We start from the raw sequence: 20000 nt of genomic DNA, 5'->3' as shown, positions 1-20000 counted from the left end.
AATGGAATTTTGCTCAATTAAGGTCATAATTATTAAGGCCTGCCAGGTATATTAGTTTGTTTGGAAAAGAGGACTGAAATTAGATAAACTTTCAATTAAATCAGTTTAATGTACATTTTATTTTGTTTCAGTAAATATTGGGCTTGGAATTCAAGATCTTCCCATGACATGAATAAATATACACTGGTACATATTTTGTAGGGCAAATAATAACATTTTTATCAAATACATCAAATTTTGTGAGAGACTGAATCATTTCATTATTTTAATTGTTTATATGATTTTTGGACTACAATATTCAGCAAATATACACACAGTGTAAAATAAATGTACACAATATGTAAACGAATTAATGTAAATATAATGAACATTTAGATAAGGTATTCTGAATAAAATTATTCCTTTTCCATCTTTGCTAGTTGTGGAAAAAAAAATTTAAAATATATCTTTATACACAGAAAAATTGGAAAGGGAAGAAAGAAAAATGACACACACAATATAATTTGCTTCTACATGGTGTATCTGATAAAATATCAGCAAATAATATTAAATTACCTTTCCTTTATATTTTCCTTGTTTTTCTACTTGTCATTAACATGGTGCTCCTTAATCTTTTCCTTGTTATATTTGTGATTTGTATGTTTCCATAACTATACTGAGTGTTAGAGCACTAATTGCATTTCTCCTAAGCATTTTCCTTTTGTCCACCCAATTTAAAAACAAATGTATGCAACTTACAGTATTTTGTACATTTCCCTTAAAAAAAAAAAAAGTTCTTTCCAACATTTCTGCAACATCACTAATCCCATGTACAATTTAAGTTAACCTAGTTTATTTTCCCCATCTTTCTTTATTTTATCAGTTTTCTTTTCACATTTTACTTTTTGTTTACCTTAAGTTTCCACTTTTTATTTTGTGTAATTCAGCGATCTTGGTAGACAGATCAAAATTCAGACATCCATACATTTTTGACAATTAATGTATATGGAACAAATTTCATAGTTATTTATAGGTGGAACCATCCACTTTTTAGAAACTTTTTATAGCATCATAGACTCTGCCGTGACATTTGTTATTTTGGTGGGTTAAAGGTTAATTAAAATAAGAATAAATTAAAGTCAGTCCAACCCTCTTAATTTTTGCATCTCTTGCTTTCTTTTCTCTTTTGCTAGCAGTTCTGTATTTTTCATTGCTACTCTTTTATCTTTTTTCCTCACATTTTCCTTCTTTTAAATATCATTTGTTGTGTCTTCTCTTTTTTTTCAAAACGATTGGCATAATGTGTTCCCCTCTGTCCCCTCAATATAGGATTGGATGCCACTACTCCAACCAGTTCCCATGAGCTTACTATTCCAAATGATGTAAGTGGACCAATAGTCTCTCTCTCTCTCTCTCATGCTGCTGTAGGTGGAATATTTCATTTTGTGTCAATTCATCAATTTGTTACTAAAATAAAGCTATGTCATTTAGACTGTGCTATCAGAACTGTGTTACAGAGTATCAGAATACAGGGCAAAGGGGAGGGGGGAATTACGATTTATGCTAGTGTCAGTATTCGAATGAGTTTTGTCTACTTAAGGAATTACTACATCTAGGAAGAGTTAGTAGAATAGTGGTATAAAAAAGAAGACAAATTGAGACTGGAATGACAGTTGAATGATAAGGACTGAGATACAGAGCATTTCACCTATGGTCACCTGGTCCAGTAAGGCCAGGTTGGTTGTTACTGAAAGTGTTATCAATAGGGCTGTCAAGCAATTAAAAAATTAATTGTGATTAATCGTGTGTTTTGAAAAAATAATCACTATTAATCATGCTGTTAAACAATAATTATATATAAATATTTTTGATGTTTTCCACATTTTCAAATATATTGATTTAAATTACAACACCGAATACAAAGTGTACAGTGCTCACTTTATTTTTATAATAAATATTTGCACTGTAAAAATAAAAGAAATCGCATTTTTCAATTCACTTAATACAAGTACTGTAGTGCAATTTCATTATCATGAAAGTTGGACTTACAAATGTAGAATTATGTACAAAAATAACTGCATTCAAAAATAAAACAATGTAAAACTTTAGAACCTACAAGTCCACTCAGTCCTATTTCTTGTTCAGCCAAGCGCTCAGACAAACAAATTTGTTTACATTTACAGGAGATAATGCTGCCCACTTCTTGTTTACAATGTCACCTGAAAGTGAGAACAGGCATTTGCATGGCACTGTTGTAGCCGGTGTTGCAAGATATTTACATGACAGATGCGCTAACGATTCATATATCCCTTCATGCTTCAACCACAATTCCAGAGGACATGCATCCAAGGTGGTGATGGATTCTGCGCATTAACAATCCAAAGCAGTGCAGACCAATGCATGTTCATTTTCATCATCTGAGTCAGATGCCACCAGAAGAAGGCTGATATTCTTTTTTGGTAGTTCGTGTTTTGTAGTTTCCGCATCGGAATGTTGCTCTTTTAAGACTTCTGAAATCATGCTCCACATCCTCCTAATCAGATTTTGGAAGGCACTTCAGATTCTTTAATCTTGAGTGATGTAGCTGTCTTTAGAAATCTCACATTGGTACCTTCTTTGTGTTTTGTCACATCTCCATGAAAGTGTTCTTAAAACGAACAACATGCTGGGTCATCATCCAAGACTGCTAGAACAATATAAGGCAGAATGTTGGTAAAACACAGAGCAGGAGACATACGATTCTCCCCCAAGGAGTTCAGTCACAAGTTTAATTAACACATTATTTTTTTAATGAGCGTCATCAGCATGGAAGCATGTCCTCTGGAATTGTGGCCAAAGCATGAAGGGGCATACGAATGTTTAGCATATCTGGCACATAAATACCTTGCAATGCTGGCTACAAAAGTGATTTGCAAATGTCTGTTCTCACTTTCAGGTGACATTGTAAATAAGAAGCAGGCAGCAGTATCTCCTATTTCTCTTAGCAATTGGCTGGACAAGAAGTAGGACTGAGTGGATTTGTAGGCTCTAAAGTTTTACATTGTTTTGTTTTTGAGTATAGTTATGAAACAAAAAAAATCTACATTTGTAAGTTGCACTTTCATGATAAAGAGATTGCACTATGGTACTTGTCTGAGGTGACTTGAAAAATACTGTTTATCATTTTTACAGTGCAAATATTTGTAATAAAAATAATATAAAGTGAGTACTGTACACTTTGTATTCTATATTGTAATTGAAATCAATATATTTGAAAATGTAAAAAAACATCCAAAATATTTAATAAATTTGAATTGGTATTCTATTGTTTAACAGTGCAATTAATCACGATTAATTTTTTTAAATTGGGATTAATTTTTTTGAGTTGATCTCATGAGTTAACTGTGATTTATCGAGAGCCGTAGTTATCAATCATTGAATGGCTCGTGACCTAAGTGGAGTTAGTAACTAAGGAATGGGTGTTTGCATCACAGGTGGCACCCAGATTAACAGTCCCAGTAAAAACACCAAGAACTGAATGGACTTGGAAAATGAACAACCTCCATATTCTATGGGGAAGTTCCTCCAGGTTAGGATTGAGAACACCTAGACCAGCTAGTTTGGGGAAACTGCACTGTGACTTGCTTGTGCCATATTATTCTGGACTAGTCAGAGGACCTTTGTCTTCAAGGCTGTCAATTCAGTATCTTTGATGAGCACAAAATGTATTTAAACTACATAAAAGTGCAATGTAAACACCATTGCTTTTAAAAAGAGGGGTTAAAAACTGGAGCAATACTCCAACTCTGTGAACTTCAAATTGGATATGATTGGACTACCCAGCCCTCACCTGCGACGGTCTTCCCCCTATGCTACAAGGTGCTGGAACTTTAGACGTCCACTTAACAGTTCCAACTGATTCTTTGCCTACCACTTTCAAATCTTTGCCATCAGCTCTAGGTCTTATCAACTTTGTTTATAAATGAATGACACAGAAAATTGAAGATATCCCCTCCAGTAAAAAAAGCTTTCAAGAATGAATGGGATCACAAATAACAATGACATTACTTACCAGTTATTTATAACATCATTTAAACCCTGTTAATCTTAGTGGCAGTGATTTATAGAAAGAAGAAGAGAAAGCAAATCAGAGTTAATAGGAAAAAGATGTCTCCTTTTGCAAGTAGCTGAGATCTGGCAAGCTTTGCATTAGTAGGAGGATACCCTATTAATATGTTTTATCATCTAGTTTATTGTTTGTTCAGTATTTTATGAGGGTACCATATTTGTCCTGACAGCGCAGGTTTGGGGAAACTCACTGCCAAAGTCTGCTCTTGCTCATAGCACTGTAAATCCAGAGTAACTCCATTTACTTCAGTGGAGTCTCTCTGGAGATCTGCTGATGAAAGCAAGATCAGACTTTGGCCTTGTGTCCCTTTGGCAACAGAGAGAATCTGTTCCTAGCCTCACAACTGCAAAACACACTGACTCAGCACTAACCTCTGACACGCAAATGTGCATCACTGCATTATTTGAAAAATCCTCCTGCAACAGCAGATTTTTCAAGATCTAGTAGAACAAGCCAGCATATGTGAGTTTTAAATCAAGCCCATTGTAAGTTAAGTCAAGCCCAATCTCACTGCCACCTTTTTAAAAGGATCCCTGAGAACAAAATGGGTTTAGGCATAGAAATAGCCTGTAGGAATGCTACAGCTAGGAAAATGGAATAATATTTTGGGTTGGTTCCTAGCATTAAGTTCAACTGTATATTAATAGAAGTACTAAATGGAGTCGGTACTCTGCATATGCACAGGTGTGTGTGTAGTGCTGCCAGCCCGGGAAGTGGTACAATTTTGGGGAGGATTCTCATGATAAATACAGGCTGTTTCTGTTTCTGGCAGCCAGAGCAACTGACTGCAGTACAAAAGAGTGTATGTTCTCAGCGGGCAGAATCCTGGAGCAGGCACAACTGACCAGAGAAACCTAGGGCTGATGGAAAGGAGAGACAATTGTTTGGGGGCACCCAAGCTCGAGGTGGGAGTGGCCTAATGTCTGTGTAAATAAATGGGAGGGACCCCAGTGAACATGATGTGCCAGGGCTCCAATTTTTTCTCGATAGGCCTGGAGCTGTACGCATTCTGAGCTCACTAGCCACAGCTTCATTCCCTCACTACCAAGCCCCTCCCCTGCAGGCTAGAGACAGGGGGAGGCTGCCTGGGCGGTTTATGGGAATGGGGGGCCTTCAGGACCCTACTAAGGAGAAGGGGGGAGCCTTCTTGAGTGGAGGGGGAAGGGAGGAGGCTGCAGGAGCCTGGTGGTGGAGCCTGGTCAGTGAGTGAATTGGGAGCCAGGGAGCTCTGGCCAATGGGACATGGAAGTTGGGGAGCCCATGTCCTGAATGTGGTTTGTGCACACTCTGTACATGGTTATGGTTCAGTTTTCAACCTGTTATTGTCACACACACATTGAGGGTGGGCAGGGGGAGCTCACAAACCAGACAGACCAAAAACCTGAGTTAAGCTGGATTCTGATGGTTGGTTTGTGAACTGTTGGGGTTGGGTGATTTATTTTTTTAAAAATGTAATAAATAGTCAAACAACCATCTCTTGGAGAGGAACTTGCCAAAGGGCGCTGAGAATCCGATGAGCCTCACCTCGTGTTGATTTGAGGACTTCATCCTCTCTAGTGGCTGGGGAATTTACTTGGGGTGGGAAGGCAATAGAGTTGGGGGGGAGAGGATAACTCTCGACAGCAACATTTCCTGGGTAGATCCTAGGGTCTGGTCTACACCCTGTGCGACGTAGTCAGGTCTTCCTGACCCCCAGGGTAGATGCCTCTGTGACAAAAGAAGAATTTTTCTGTCAACCTAGCTACCGCCTCTCAGAGAGATAACTATCTACATCAATGGAAAAAACCCTTCTGGCAATGTAGGATGCATCTACCCTACAGCGGCGTAGCTGCAACCCCTCAGTCATGCCACTGTAGCACAGACATACCCTAAGGTTGCATGCAATAATCCGGGAGGCAGTGAATGTTACATAAAACAGCATTAAGTCCCACCAAGTCCTATTTGTGTTTGCAGCTGAGCAGCCAGAGGGGGAGTCACCCAATGGCAGTACAATTCCTGTAGGGGGAAAGAGGGGAGGGGAGTGGCAGTGCATGGAGAGCATCTACTGCCCATTTGCATCTGGAACATCCAGGGGATCTACCAGACCGAGAGGCTCCTCCCCTCCCCACGATATTGCCCACACCGTCCCTCCCACTAAGAGGGATGATGAAAATTCTAAATGGCTCCAACCTTCTTGGCCCTGCCCCAACACCCCACTGTCCCTACGGAGCAACAACTGTAGGGACCCAAGGTGGGTTGATTCCTCACCCCCTTTCCTTATGGCTAGAAGGAATTGCACCCACAATAGGTCTCATCAGTAGAAGTGATGATCTGGCCTTCAGTAATTAAAGTCTGTCTGCTTTTAGCTCATCCATCAAAATTGATTTTTGTTGGTATTGTCTAAATTACTCACAAAAAGTCACTTATTCTGAGTTCATCATACATTTGGTGACCAGTATATCCCTCGTGAGGCCGCACTAGTAACAGTAAGAAAAAAGCTGAGTCCTCCCTAAAAATAAAGTGTCAGTTTCAATACTTTCTGCTATTGCTCCTGCTTGGCAATTATTGCTCCAAACAGGAAATCAGGGTTGATATCTGTCATCGTGACAAGCAGCCAAGGAAATTAATTGATTTTTTAATAAGGTTTAAGAACCTACATACCCGCAGCATGGGTCGTTCTGAAATAGTTTCCTAAGCAATGCATCCAGTTGGCTTTCTGCTTCACTTTCAGTGTTGCACCTTTATCCTTCACTGCCTTTTGTCTAGTATTGCAAAATAGGTCTGTGTAAACTGTTAGCTCTTGGAAGGGCAGAGTGTACATCAGTGAGGGCAGCCTACTCTGAGTATTATTCTCCCCTTGCACTGGTGCAAACCAGGAATCATTCTTTTTATGTTAGTGGGCCTCTTTATCTACTGCTTTGCACCTGGAGAAGTCATTGACCTCTTTGCAAAGTGGATGTAAGATACCAGTGGAAATTAGAAGAGAATCAAGACCACTGTACTTACACTTGCTCTTGAGTTACCAAAGAAGAACAGGATATGATTTCAATAAAAATAAATCCAGACGGCTAAGTCTGAGTTGTTACTCAGTCCTCGATCAGACAAATTCTCACCAATTCAATAAAGCAAAATTCACAGAAGCTGGTGGCCTATCTGTGACTTTTACTAAAATTATCGCTGACAAAATGGGGAGCTCAGTTGTGGGGTTCCCACACCGCCTGCAGAGGTTAGGCAGATGTGGGGGCTGCTCTGAGCTCTGGAGTCCCCCACTGCCTGGGGGGGCTTGGAGCTCCAGGGTCCCCCGCTGGGAGCTCCGGGGTACCTTGCCAACCATGGTGGCCGAGTGCTTTGAAGGACTCCCAGTTACACAGCAACTCGGCACCTAGGGTCCCCTGTCCCTCACGGTGGCCAGGAGCTGTGGCCCCGCCACCCAGAGCAGCTCAGAGTTGTGGGGGACCCCCACTGCCCGAGGCAGTCAGGAGCTGCAGCCTTGCTGCCTGCGTCAGCCGGGAGCTGCAGAGGTGGGGCCCACCACCTGCAGCAGCTCAGAGATGCCGGGGGCCCCCGCTAATCATGGTAGCCGGGAGCTCCCAGGTCCCCTGCCCTCCTTGGCAGCCGGGAGCTCTGGGCTCTCCACCACTCATGGTGGCTGGGAGCTGTGGCCCCTGCCATCCACAGCAGCTTGGAACTGTGGGGGGACCCCGCTACCCATTGTGGCTGGGAGCTCCAGGAGAGCCCCAGAATCCAGGGGAGCTGCAAAGTCTGGAAGTTTCTGATTCAATGACTTCTGTGACCTCCATGAAAAAATCATAGGCTTAAGCATAAGTTAATACCTGTTTACAGTTCATATTTGTTTGTGTCATGGTAAATCCTAGTTATTCTTTCATCAGTAATTGTGTTAAGGCAGTTATAAAATAATTTCTCTGTTATTAGTGGTTACTATAGCTCAGACCTTACAGCTTTCTCCAAATGATAATTGCAAATAATTAATAAAGAAAAATGGCACCATGCCATAAAATCAAACTCCCTATCCAGAGTGTGAATTTGGAAGTTCTGTCCATCTAGGTTTTTAGTAGGTGCCCACCATTGTAGTATCTGGGCATTTCTTAAATAGAACTAATAAAGTGGACTATATTTCTCCCATCTCCCTCAGAGGCCATTTAAATGTGTGTATGTACGTGTCTCCTCTCTCCCAATCCAGGTAGTTACGCATTTCACTCTGAAGGTGTTGAGGTATCTGGTTATTTCCAACCTCTCTGGAAAGGAGTTCAATCAGCCTGAATCAATTGTCAAGAAAACTGTGTCCTCCACTCTCACAAGTTGACCCTTGAGGTTGACAGCTTCATTGTCTATGAGGAAAGTTGTGATCCCTGCCCAAGAGGCACTTCTTTAGTACTCCTGAGGAGGGATTAAAGATGAACACTGTTGTCTTCACACTAACCAGTTCTTCTGCGTGAAGGCAGTAGGGGGAGCAGAGCTCCAGGTGATGGGTCTGTCGGCAGGCAGTGCTGCTCAGGAAGCAGGTTGATACATTTGAGATGATCTGGACCTATTCTAAAGTTAGTGCACTCATTCCCAAATATAGAGAGTTGCATTAATTCAAACTGGAAGGCAGAAAGGCATGGAGCACTCTGACCATCTCATTGTCCAACAGTAGGGACACAGCCTTCTTCCAGTCAAAGATGAAAGAAAGCATTTATTGGCAGTGATAACTATTTTAGTGTCCAGAAATACTGAAGAGTCCAAAAGAACTCCTAGGCTACAGTGTGACTTGATTATCTGAGGGCAGATGCCCCCAGCAGCAGGAGATGCTATGATGATGGGTAATTCTTCAAAATATTTCCTTCATCCCACCTATATTACCTCTGTCTGGTTTGTATGTAGTTTCAGCCAGCTGTCTTCCATCCACTTGCTGGGATCCTCTTCTGCTTTTCAGGCTTACGTTGGAAGAGCAAAAACTTGTGATCTACATCTTGACATAGAGTGGTGATAGCGAGGTGGGAGGATGGAGAAGGTTTTGGAAGTGGGGAACAATGGAGGTGGCATAGGTGGATCACAGTCTTAAAACACCTGAAACTGCAAAACAAATATTGGTCAGCGAGATAAAAATCACCTTTCCCCTTTAAAAAAAAAAAAAGAGAGAGAACAATGAACATAAAGCAAACTCCCCCCCCAAAAAAGAAGACTGCTATGAAAATAAAATGCCACAAATCTGATAAATGCTCTCTATAAATATAAATAGGCCTGTAAATCCATCTGAATTGGAAATGACAAGCTGATGGGCCAGCCTTCTGTATTCTAGAGGAATAATGACTCCTTCCTTTCAAATAACTAATTTGGAAGCTCATCACATAAGTATTATAAGAGTGTTGTATAATCAAAATCCACATCATCTCCATAAAAGGTAAATATGGTCTTCCCATTGCATAGCTGTTGTCCTTGACTGAGAAATGCTGAAGAGCTAGGAAAAAATATTAGATCCTGCAGATCTTACTCAGGCAAAACTCCAATTGATTTCCTGCAGAACTGGGCACAAGTAAACAGAGTACCTAAACACAACTAATATATCCCTTAGGGAGACAATAGGTCCAACCTAAGAGCCCAGGCGTTGCTTTCTAATATATCTATTGTCTGAATGTCAGCAATAAAATTGCACCCTATCCTCTGAATGATCCTGATTCAAGAAAACTCTGTTCAGCAAAGGCCCTTAGGCACAACTTTAATCTTAATTTAAAATTAAACGTGTAATTGCTTTCCTGAATTGGAACATGTGTCTTTACTTATATTAAAGGGCTTAAAAGGTGAAAGTGTGGGCTTAAAAGAACTCATTTACTGCCACCAATGTTTAATGATCCGCATTAAAAATATTGGAACGTATCCTTGGTTGGTGAAAATTGGAATAGTTCTACTGAAGTCAATGGAAGTATGCCAGTTCACAGCAGTTGAAGATCTGGCCCAGTAAATTAAATTAAATTTAATTTGATACTGAGAGCCACAAATATGATAGAAAGTAGAACCCAATATGGTAATATGTAATTAACCAGATATTTTTACTTGCGTATGATCAAGCAGAAGTGATTTCTGAATAATAAGTATTTTACCTGCTTGTCTTTTGTTATAATCTTGTATTTCCTCTTGACCTGATTCTGTCCAAAGACCAGTTTTTAATTCCCCGTGGATAATCAATGGGACCACTTGTGAAGCAAATCACTATACAGTATGAGGAAAGATATGAAAATGTGCCCCAAAGTAAGATGCTAATCTCAACTTAGTAAGAGCATGGGGCAGAACTGGGCCCTCTATAAAGCTATGTACTTTCAATTAAGCTGGTGCACATTATATCTTTCATTGGTAGTTTAGGTCTGCACAGAAATGACAATAAGTATCATTGTCCCAAAATTTGTCCTACCAATTTTCTTTATATCTGTTTATGAAGTCTGTGAAATCACTAAAAGAAAAGGAGTACTTGTGGCACCTTAGAGACTAACAAATTTATTAGAGCATAAGCTTTCGTGAGCTACAGCTCACTTCATCGGATGCATCCGATGAAGTGAGCTGTAGCTCACGAAAGCTTATGCTCTAATAAATTTGTTAGTCTCTAAGGTGCCACAAGTACTCCTTTTCTTTTTGCGAATACAGACTAACACGGCTGCTACTCTGAAACCTGTGAAATCACTATGAGCCAGATTGTGCATTACCCTTGGGAGGGGGGAGGACAGATATTAAATATCACTGCTGCTTTTTAATAGGCACAGAGTAGTCAAGCATTGTGTCCAAGCCCCTACAATAAGTCCGTGAGAGAGCTGTGATCAGATATCAGGAGATTGTGACTTCCACTAGACTACACTGTCCCTCATGTAGCCCCTTTTCTAAATAAAAATGCATAAATAAATCCCACTATGGCAGCCCTCTGAGGCATATAACAAGGCAGTGTACTTATGCAACAGAGGAAAGAAACAGAAGGAATAAAAGAGATTGAAAATAATGAGGAAGAAATGAAACTAAGTATTTATGAAAAATAATTAGAGAGTCTTCTTTGAAGAGAACATCATAGACCAAGTTCTACTGTCAGTTATTCCCTGGATTTACATCAGGGCAACATGTCAGGGAGCCACAGATAGCTGTGGTATCCTGGGAATGTCAGACACATCCAGTATAACATGTAACAGAAACAATTCCATGGACACACAATAAATCAATTCTTACATGGACTGAAACTTTCTTTAAATTTTCAGGAAGGGAATACGTGGTTCAGCGTATTGGTAAAGGGAGATGTCTCTTCACCTTTGGTCAGTGGGTCAGACTGGTATGGAATGACAGTTGTTCCCATCTGACAGTCGTTGAGTGGTCATTATTAAATGAGTCTCAGTCTTGTGTCCACCCTTGTTGGCAGTCTCAGGAGAGAGGCCAAGGATTCAGTGGGCTGAGCCTGCACTCCTGTTTCACTCTTGAAGCTACTCCCACCAGGCCAGTGGAGGTAAACTGACGAGGCAGCATTGGGAAGCTTGCGTTGGCAGTACCTGCACTGGGGATAAGCAGAAAACTTAAATCTCAGACGCTGCCCACTCAGTACCTTTTGCTAGCACTATTACAAATGGAATCCAGTTTTATCTAGAAGAGAAATCTCAAACAGCCTGCAAGCCACTCACCAGCATGAGAAGCCAACGCTTTACAGTAGGGGGCTTGTCATAAACTACAGATAGGTATGGCTATTCCCAGTTCCATACTGAGAGAATGCAGCAGTGAGGGACATAAAGAGCCAAACAAACAGAAAACTCACACTTGAAGGCCATAGTTTAAAGTATAATTCACATACTCTCTCTTTATGTGTGATAGATTGTCTTTGTTATTAAGCACTGCCCATGTGTTCAGCACTATACAAACACAAAGAAAGACACAGGGCCTGAATCTGAACTCACATGGTGTAAACCAGGAGTAATTCCACTGTAGTCAATAGAGTTAAACTGCTGTGAGCTAAAAATCAGTCCTCATAGTCCCATCCTCAAGGAGTTTATGGCCCTGACTCGATCCCGCTCCCATTGATGTCATAGGAATTTTGCTATGGACTTGGACAGACAATTAAGAACTAACGAGTGCATGACTCTCCTCTGATTTACACCAGTATAACTATATGGTTTTTGGTGGAGTCATGCCTGCATTACACTATTGTAAATCAGGCCCATGATACATTATAAGACCTCATGATCATCAGTCTCAAAGCAGTTTCAATGGCCCTGCTAAAGAAAAATGTTAGACTTCTGTACTGCTCATCCTCTAATTGTATCTGCCGAGAGTTTTCAGAGGCAGCAAACCTGTAATTGTAGAACATACAGCACTTCGTATACTGCTGTCACTTTCAGTGTTCAATGGACCCACCTCTGTTGCAAGGGACCCAATAGGACTAAGTATCACAGAATCTGTCAAATTCTGCTGTGCAACCATCTACAAAATGAGAGATGGCTTCTCCTGAGTGGGCCAGTCAGTAGGATTAGAAAGATTTGTCTTGAAAAAAGAGCATCAGTTTGGCTATAATTTCATATGACTCTATCATCAGAGTGAGGCAGACAAAATGCAAAGGACCTGGCTCACCATTGCATCATGCCGGTTTTACACCAGTATTACACCATCAAAATGACTTGAGGAGGAGAGGCAGTCTCTCAGATCACTTGATCCCAAACCATTTAAACTGCATAGATTAAAACCAACCCCTAGAATTCCCGGAAATGTATTGGCAGTCCATGCAGATCATACACTCCAATGCTTTATGGTAATACGCACCATATAAATACCTAAGACAGATCAATTCCATAGTCCCAGTATAATGTGCTCCCAGGGGACAACCATATTCTGAACTAGCTTTAGTGTTTGATTGGTCTTGGTGATGTAGCTCCATGCAGAGTGTATTACAGCAAGGCGGGGTTAAGGTGAGAGAGGGTAAGTGTGGAAAGTTCCACTCAGGAATTAAAAAGTGACCCTATCCTTGCCAAGCACAAATTAAAAAGTGTTCTTGGCCACCATCACTTCTTGGGCATCCAGGAGCAGCCCAGGATCTAGCAATGCTCTTAAGTTGTTCATCTGGGTCACAAATGGTGGTCACACTCTCTCAGTCATGGTCTTGATTAAAGTGCCACCAGCACTTCTGGATGCTTCCACCAACATTATCTCCAATTTATCTTGACTGAGTCACAATCATTCAAGCCCCATACTCATTTAGGCTCTAGGCTATTGGTTCCACTCTACCAACTGGGTCAGGCATGATAGCAGCATACAGTTGGGTGTCTTTGGTGTCCCCTTCCAAGTGGCCTCATGAACACATTGAATAAGAGAGGTGATACAATAGACCTCATGGTACCTTGCATGAAACCCCCTCACGGCAGCTACAATCTGAATCATCTTAGAACACTCCAGAACAACTCCACTGCTTTGCCAGGCCACAGACGCTTTAACAAACCCTGCTAACTAGAGCTGGTTGGCATTTTTTCTAAATGTTAACAAAAATCAGAGTTTTTACACACATTTGTATTGTGTTTTGACTACTCTACTGCTAACAGATTTAAAAATCTTTTTATCTCCGTGGCTAGGACACGATCAGCTATAGCAGCCAGTACCATGCTCAGGCCTACAACTTGGCTGACCAGGGTTAAGGAAATCTGAGGACTCAAGGGGCAGCCAGAGTTGCCTCACCACAACTTTCTCACTGATCCTTCTTTAGAAAAGGAAAAATTCCTAAAATTAACATACAAAGTGGAAATAGTCCCTCAGACTATGGAACAGGAAATCTCCTACATTTATGTGCCTCATCCTCCTACCCCTATTGATCTGTTTTGTCCTTCTATTGTGGCCTGTCTGGCCATCTAGACTGTGAACTCTCTGGGGCAGGGACTGTATTCTTTGTGATTTATCTGCTCAGTGCCTAGCACTATGGGGCCCTAACCCTGGATTGGGGTTCCTAGACCCTGCCGTAGTACAAATAAATAATACTAGTACTAATATTTTTAGTTCAGCTGCCAAAAAAAAAAAAGTACTTCCTTGCTCATTCCCCTTTCACCCAGTAGGAACCATCTCTGCCAACAATAGTCCTGTAGTGTCATTCATTCATGCAAAGTCCTGAGCTTCATCTTCCATCAGCTCATGGATGGTGCTAAGTTCATCGTCCATCAATCTTGCATTTAATAACATGCGGCAAAGGATCAGATCCCTGTTCTCCATCAGTGATAAAACCAGAGGAACCAGAATTAACCATCTCTATCTTGGCTTCCAGCTTGGTGTACACTTCTGTTTTCCTACTTTGTTTCGCCTGCCTGCTCACCACCATAGGAAATGAGATGGGCCCATGCCCAGCAACCATCGCTCTCACACATCCCCCAAATGCAGCAGCATTGGCCACTGATTTGCATTAAACACTTTTAAAATTTTTGCATACAAATGCCAAAAAGATTGTAGCTCACCAAGAACTTTCAAGCAGCCTTTGAAACAATATGCAATGTATTTTGCCAGTTGACTTTAAGGCTAAGAAGGGACCGTTGTGAGCATTTAGTCTGACCTCTGCACATTGCAGGCCACAGACCCTCACCCACCCACTCCTGTAATAGACCCAGTACAATTTTACTGAAGGATAAAATGGGACATAGGAACACATGCAGAATCCTGACTTACATTTTGAAAATGAAAGGGATCAAGTTGTGAAGGAAGTGTCATCTTGCCTTAGGCCCAGTTCTGCACTCAGCTACATGGTTGTAAGTAACATTGTCTTTAATGGAGAGAAACCTGTGTAAAGGTGGGCAGAATTTGGTCAATAACATTTAGGACTGTCAAGCAAGCTAGAAAGCCCAAGTGAGTAAGGTTCAGTTAGTGAATGAAACAAGCTTTCGAACTACACAGAGCTCTTCTTCAGACTGATACACAGGCCCATCAACAGAGCTTTCAGCTGTCTGATTTGTCAGTTATGTTGCATCTCTTGATATTTTCACTGACAATTCAAACTGGGCTCTACGTTGTATTCTGTAGCACTGCACTATGCCAGTATTCTCTGATGTATTGGATGGCTAAATTGCCTGTGATACTGAGTTAATACATAACTACCTACAAAATGACAAGGCTTTAACTATAGGAGCTTGACCATTGAGCCCATAGACCCTGCTAGCTATTCATTCCAAACAGCACAGCAAAAATCTTTTGTTTTGATATCGAGAGACCTTAGTAACCACATTTTGATCAATACGACAAGTTGCAGTTAAATGGTTTTTGCTTGTGTCTGTGGCACTAATTTCAGTCTTTGTCCCACTCCAGTTAATAGGTTGCATTATTGGCAGACAAGGCAGTAAGATAAATGAAATCAGGCAGATGTCAGGAGCGCAGATCAAGATTGCTAATGCCACAGAAGGCTCGGCAGAACGACAAGTTACAATCACAGGCTCCCCGGCAAACATCAGTTTAGCACAGTACCTCATTAATGCAAGGTAAGTTAGCTTTGTAAGTGATATGCTTCTGCAAGATTGCTCTGTCTGTTTTCCAACAAATGTCTGCCTAGGATAAAGCCAGAAAGTTGTTGTGTAGTGTCCATTTTGCATAGTCTTATTTGATTCCTAATTCTTTGTAAATCCTGTACTGTTAGAGCCTGTGTTTATTGGTGGTTTATATGGAAAGCGACTTAATCTGTGCAATTTCAGTTACACTGAATCATAAGAGCTCAAAATCTGAACATTCACATTTGTAGCCATCTAGCCTCTGAGCTGGATACAAAAAATGATACTGTCATAAATTTGTTGGAAGATAAAAGTTTTCATAGGACAGACTGATAGCGATGCAGACTCATTCTGCTGTCTTAAATGGCAACTATAGATTGCAAAACAGATTTAATTTGCTAGCTGGAAATTGCTTCTCAGGGTTGATATTAAACAGACATTTGGTTGCTAAAGAGACCCGGAATTTATTTTTTCCATAGATAGCCCCACAAATTTGTAAAAAGCCCACCCTCATGAGACAGGGTGAGAATCTCCTTTTCACCACTTTTCAGCTCCAATGTTAACGAAAACACTGGTTGTTCAGTTAGCCCTTTGAGACTGCTTATGCCTTTCGCTATTTGGATGATTATTTAGGAAAAGATTAAAGTGGATATGCAAGTAGCACTTCATTTGCTATTACCCCTTTGAGAAAGTGCAATGAATGTAATGCTCTGTCATAAAGCTACTTGTATATGCTGTACCAAGGCACTAGAGAGGAAGATTTGTATCTATACATTATACCATTTTAAAAAAACACTGTGCCATCTCGCAAATCAAGCTACTTTCTTTAACGTACTTGCTATTAAAGTAATATAAAGCATGCAAAATAGTATACGCTTGTATATGTTGTGGATTGCAGTCCTAGCAATTCTAACCAGCCAAAGCACCTCTCCACCAATATAATTTGACCAACACTAGAAAAGCATGTAGATTCCATGAATGAAGGGAAAGGAGATTTGCAAAATATTTATGAAGCCTTCCATTTTGGCAAACAAAATATTACCTTTGCATTACTTGAAACTAGCTTGCCAGGGATAAATGTACTGTTCTATGGGACCGCGAAGCTTCAACACTAGCCATTCCAAGGATCCAAAAAAAACATACAGCTCATGCGCTTTGCATTCTTTATAGCAAATATAAGTCACTTCCTTAAGCCCTGTAATCAAGTAAAAATGTGTTCCCTCCTTTAACCCTTAAGGATATGTTCTTCTCTTGGTGTTCAGGGATTCCCCACACATCGAGATGAGAATAGACCCCTTCACTTTTAGTTGCACAAACACCATATGGCATGCACCTGGATTGCAGAAGATAACAATTTAAGATCTTCAAGACAGCTAAAGCATGCAAATAAAATAATGCAAGTTATTAATGGAGTTGCAGTGAGCTGCTCACCAGAGACAGAAACTCTAGTGAACAAACCTCTCTTTGACTCACTTAGAAAAGCCTGTGAACTGTCACAGCTCTGATTATTGCTAATGGTTCTTTTCATGGAATGGGACATTTAAGAGGTCTTTTAACACACTTTTGCAATGAAGAAAACTGCTGAGAAATCATATTCCATGGATACTATATACCCTGTGAAACCAGAAACAAAGTAGTACCTTTTTCTTGTTGAATTTCTAGGTAGAAAGCATTTGTTATCATCAGATACAATAAACCATTATATATTATGTACCATATGTTGAAAATGTATTTAGGTAAAATGACTTCATTTGTGAATGAAGAATCTTAAAACAATGTATAATAAATTAAGCTCTCAAGTATCCTAGGTAATTAAGGTGGCCTTTTCATTTTAAAAAGCTATGTTATGTGACCAATTTTTTGCTAAAAGATATAATGAGGAGAGAGGAATTCTGTTAACTTAGGTGCCAACACAGCAACAGAACTAGTTGTCAGTCAAGGATTGAATGGGCTGTGGAAATTGAATAACTTCAGTCCAACAAGCGGTGTCCCCAACCTGTGGCTTACACAGGTTGGCAAGGCTATGGGAGGGAAATATAGAGTGCCACAGCCCATGCAGGTCTTCTTCTGTGGGTAAATGGGGCCAGCTTCAAGGGCTGTAAATCCAAAATTTTATACAAGTCTTATGTGCACTTTCTTTTTTAATTTTTTTATTTATTTATAATTTTTTATTAAACATAAAAAGCAGATGTGAAATAAATTGTTATTAGAGAGAGTTCAGTACAATATCAAAGTACTAAATTCACCAAGATACCCACTGGTATGCCAAAATAGTCAATGTCCACCGAGACCAGAGGCCACCAAGTTTTCCCATCATTCCTGGATCTACCTTTTCTTTCTGTTCAATGAGTTACTTCTGATACTGACATCACTCTGCAGACCAGTCAGCTCTGACTCATGCTGTAATGTCATTCCCATTGGTTTGGTTTCCAGGGGCATTACTTCTAGGAATTACAATACATAATTCCAGGTTTGACAGTAGCATGCGTTTTAAAAGAATACCAGTTATTTGAAATATCTGAACTATTTCTAGCCAGTTTTGTCTTCTTTAAAATCATTTATCAGACAATTTTAAATAAAGATTCTTTTGTTGCAGTATCTTGTTGAATATGTACATGAGAATATATAAACTAGATTAAATTTAAGGCAGCAAGGTCTATTAGGACAGAGATTTAACCTTATTTTTGTTTCTGTATGGATATAGCCAACTGTTGATATTTGTACCCCTGAAATATGCCCCATCTTAGTTATGTGCATTAGGAATGCTTTATTTCCTGTATATCTCTTGTCTCTTAACTGGTCTCCAGCCTGAACCATGTAACCACAGGACTTGGGAAATAAGGTTCCATTGTAATAATTGGATCCTTGTTACCAAATTATTATCTTAAAATTCTTACCAAAAATGAAGTGAACCACAATTTAAGTTTAAACTGTATGATATATGACTTCTTCTTTGGGTTATAAATGGATTTTAGCCAACGGTGCTTTCTTATTCTTGTTAAAGAATAGCTTTTTGAAGATATTTTTACTTCCATTTTGATAACCTTCTGATTAGTTCAAGGGTAATTAATAAGGGCCCACCCCTATATTCCTTACCTACACAAGGAATCCACTGATTCCATGGAACACACGATGTGGCCGTCAGTGTATTTATTCATAAAATGAAGCTCTTCTCTGAAAAGTGACTTTGTAAAACTGGCATCATAGAGTTCCAGGTGTGTCACGCATCATTGGCTTCCAAATTAAATTTGGTCTGTTTACATGTAAATAGTTGATTTGGGTAACTGCAGACTTAACAAGGCCTCTGAAAGCCAAGTTGGATTCCTTCTATTTTATGCATCATTACCACCACCGCTAGAAATAAAGATCTGGTAAGGCAGGCCAAATTAGACCCTTAGTTATGCCTGTGCAGTGCAGTACGTCATTTGGAGATAATGAGGTTACACAGATGTAACTGAGGCCATGATTTTGGTCTGCAGAATATTTGCCATCTGTGATGATACATGAGAAGGTATTTTTGGCCCCCGGGCTGAACTTTTAGCATTAGCAGCTAGAAAAATCCCATCTCATTACTTGCCAACTGAGCCAGTTCAATGTGGAGTCACTATGCGATGATAAACAATGAATCCCCACAATGTCATTTTTACAGACCCTTCTCGGAGTAAAACTGAGCGTAAACATAAAATTCAATTATATACAGATTATTTTACAAAACATGCTGCTCCTGCTCACCAACCTGAGAAGGCACCATGTAGTTGGCTCCAAATTTCAGGGTCAGGTAACAGGCATTTTTAATGTAAATTATATCGTTTAACATTCCAGATGGCGTGGTTTGCTGTATAAAGACACTATTATTGTCTTTCTACATAGACCAGTTTTGACACCAGGTTAGAGAAAGCAGTGTTGTTCAGTGGGAATGGGTGAGACTTCTGGAAAGAGAGATTAAGAAAACCAAAGTTTTCGGTTTCATGCACCCCAAACCTTTACAAACATAGCTGAGACAGCTTCTGGCTCCCTGGCAAAAGTGTTGGGGTTAAGATCAAAAGAGCCCACTTCCTTGTCAGGTAGGATGACCAAGTATGAAAAATCGGGACGGGGTGGGGGGTAATAGGCCCCTATATAAGACAAAGCCCCAAATATTGGGACTGTCCCTATAAAATCGGGACATCTGGTCACCCTAGTGTCAGGGGAAGTGAAGAACCTGATATCTCCCTCCCCCTATATCCAAACAAGCCCCGAGCTCCCTCACACTTACCTTTTGCGGCCATTCTGGGGGTACCATCCTCAAACACCATTACCTCTGTCAGCTTCAAGGGATGGTTTCATCTGCTGTCCAGGGGCAGCACTTAGATCAAAGAGAGGGGCCTCTGGTGGTTGCCCATCTCCATTCAACAACAGTGAGCAGGAGATATTCCTGCAAGTCACTTGAAGCTGCATGGAGTCCTGGGCTCAGGGAAGACCCTACTTGC

The 20000-nt window shown here is 40.4% G+C and overlaps 1 protein-coding gene across 19 annotated transcripts in view; it reads left to right on the top strand.

Moving 5' to 3' along the window:
• Positions 1 to 20000, top strand: part of LOC119850530 (poly(rC)-binding protein 3-like) — a 685847-nt gene that overhangs the window by 646146 nt on the left and 19701 nt on the right. For 14 of the 19 annotated variants that reach the window (XM_043508589.1, XM_038388664.2, XM_043508587.1 and 11 more), the window contains 2 exons: positions 1309 to 1361; positions 15356 to 15525. In XM_043508589.1, coding sequence (XP_043364524.1) covers positions 1309 to 1361; positions 15356 to 15525 — 223 coding nt within the window. Of the gene's footprint in view, positions 1 to 1308; positions 1362 to 15355; positions 15526 to 16768 lie in introns of all 19 variants that reach the window. The other 5 variants (XM_038388661.2, XM_043508585.1, XM_043508586.1 and 2 more) reach the window with 2 other exon arrangements.

Source organism: Dermochelys coriacea, chromosome 2, assembly GCF_009764565.3.
Source record: "Dermochelys coriacea isolate rDerCor1 chromosome 2, rDerCor1.pri.v4, whole genome shotgun sequence".
Lineage (NCBI taxonomy): Eukaryota > Metazoa > Chordata > Testudines > Dermochelyidae > Dermochelys > Dermochelys coriacea.
The sequence above is the reverse complement of the archived record's forward strand: the minus strand, read 5'-3'. Positions and strand labels throughout refer to the sequence as shown.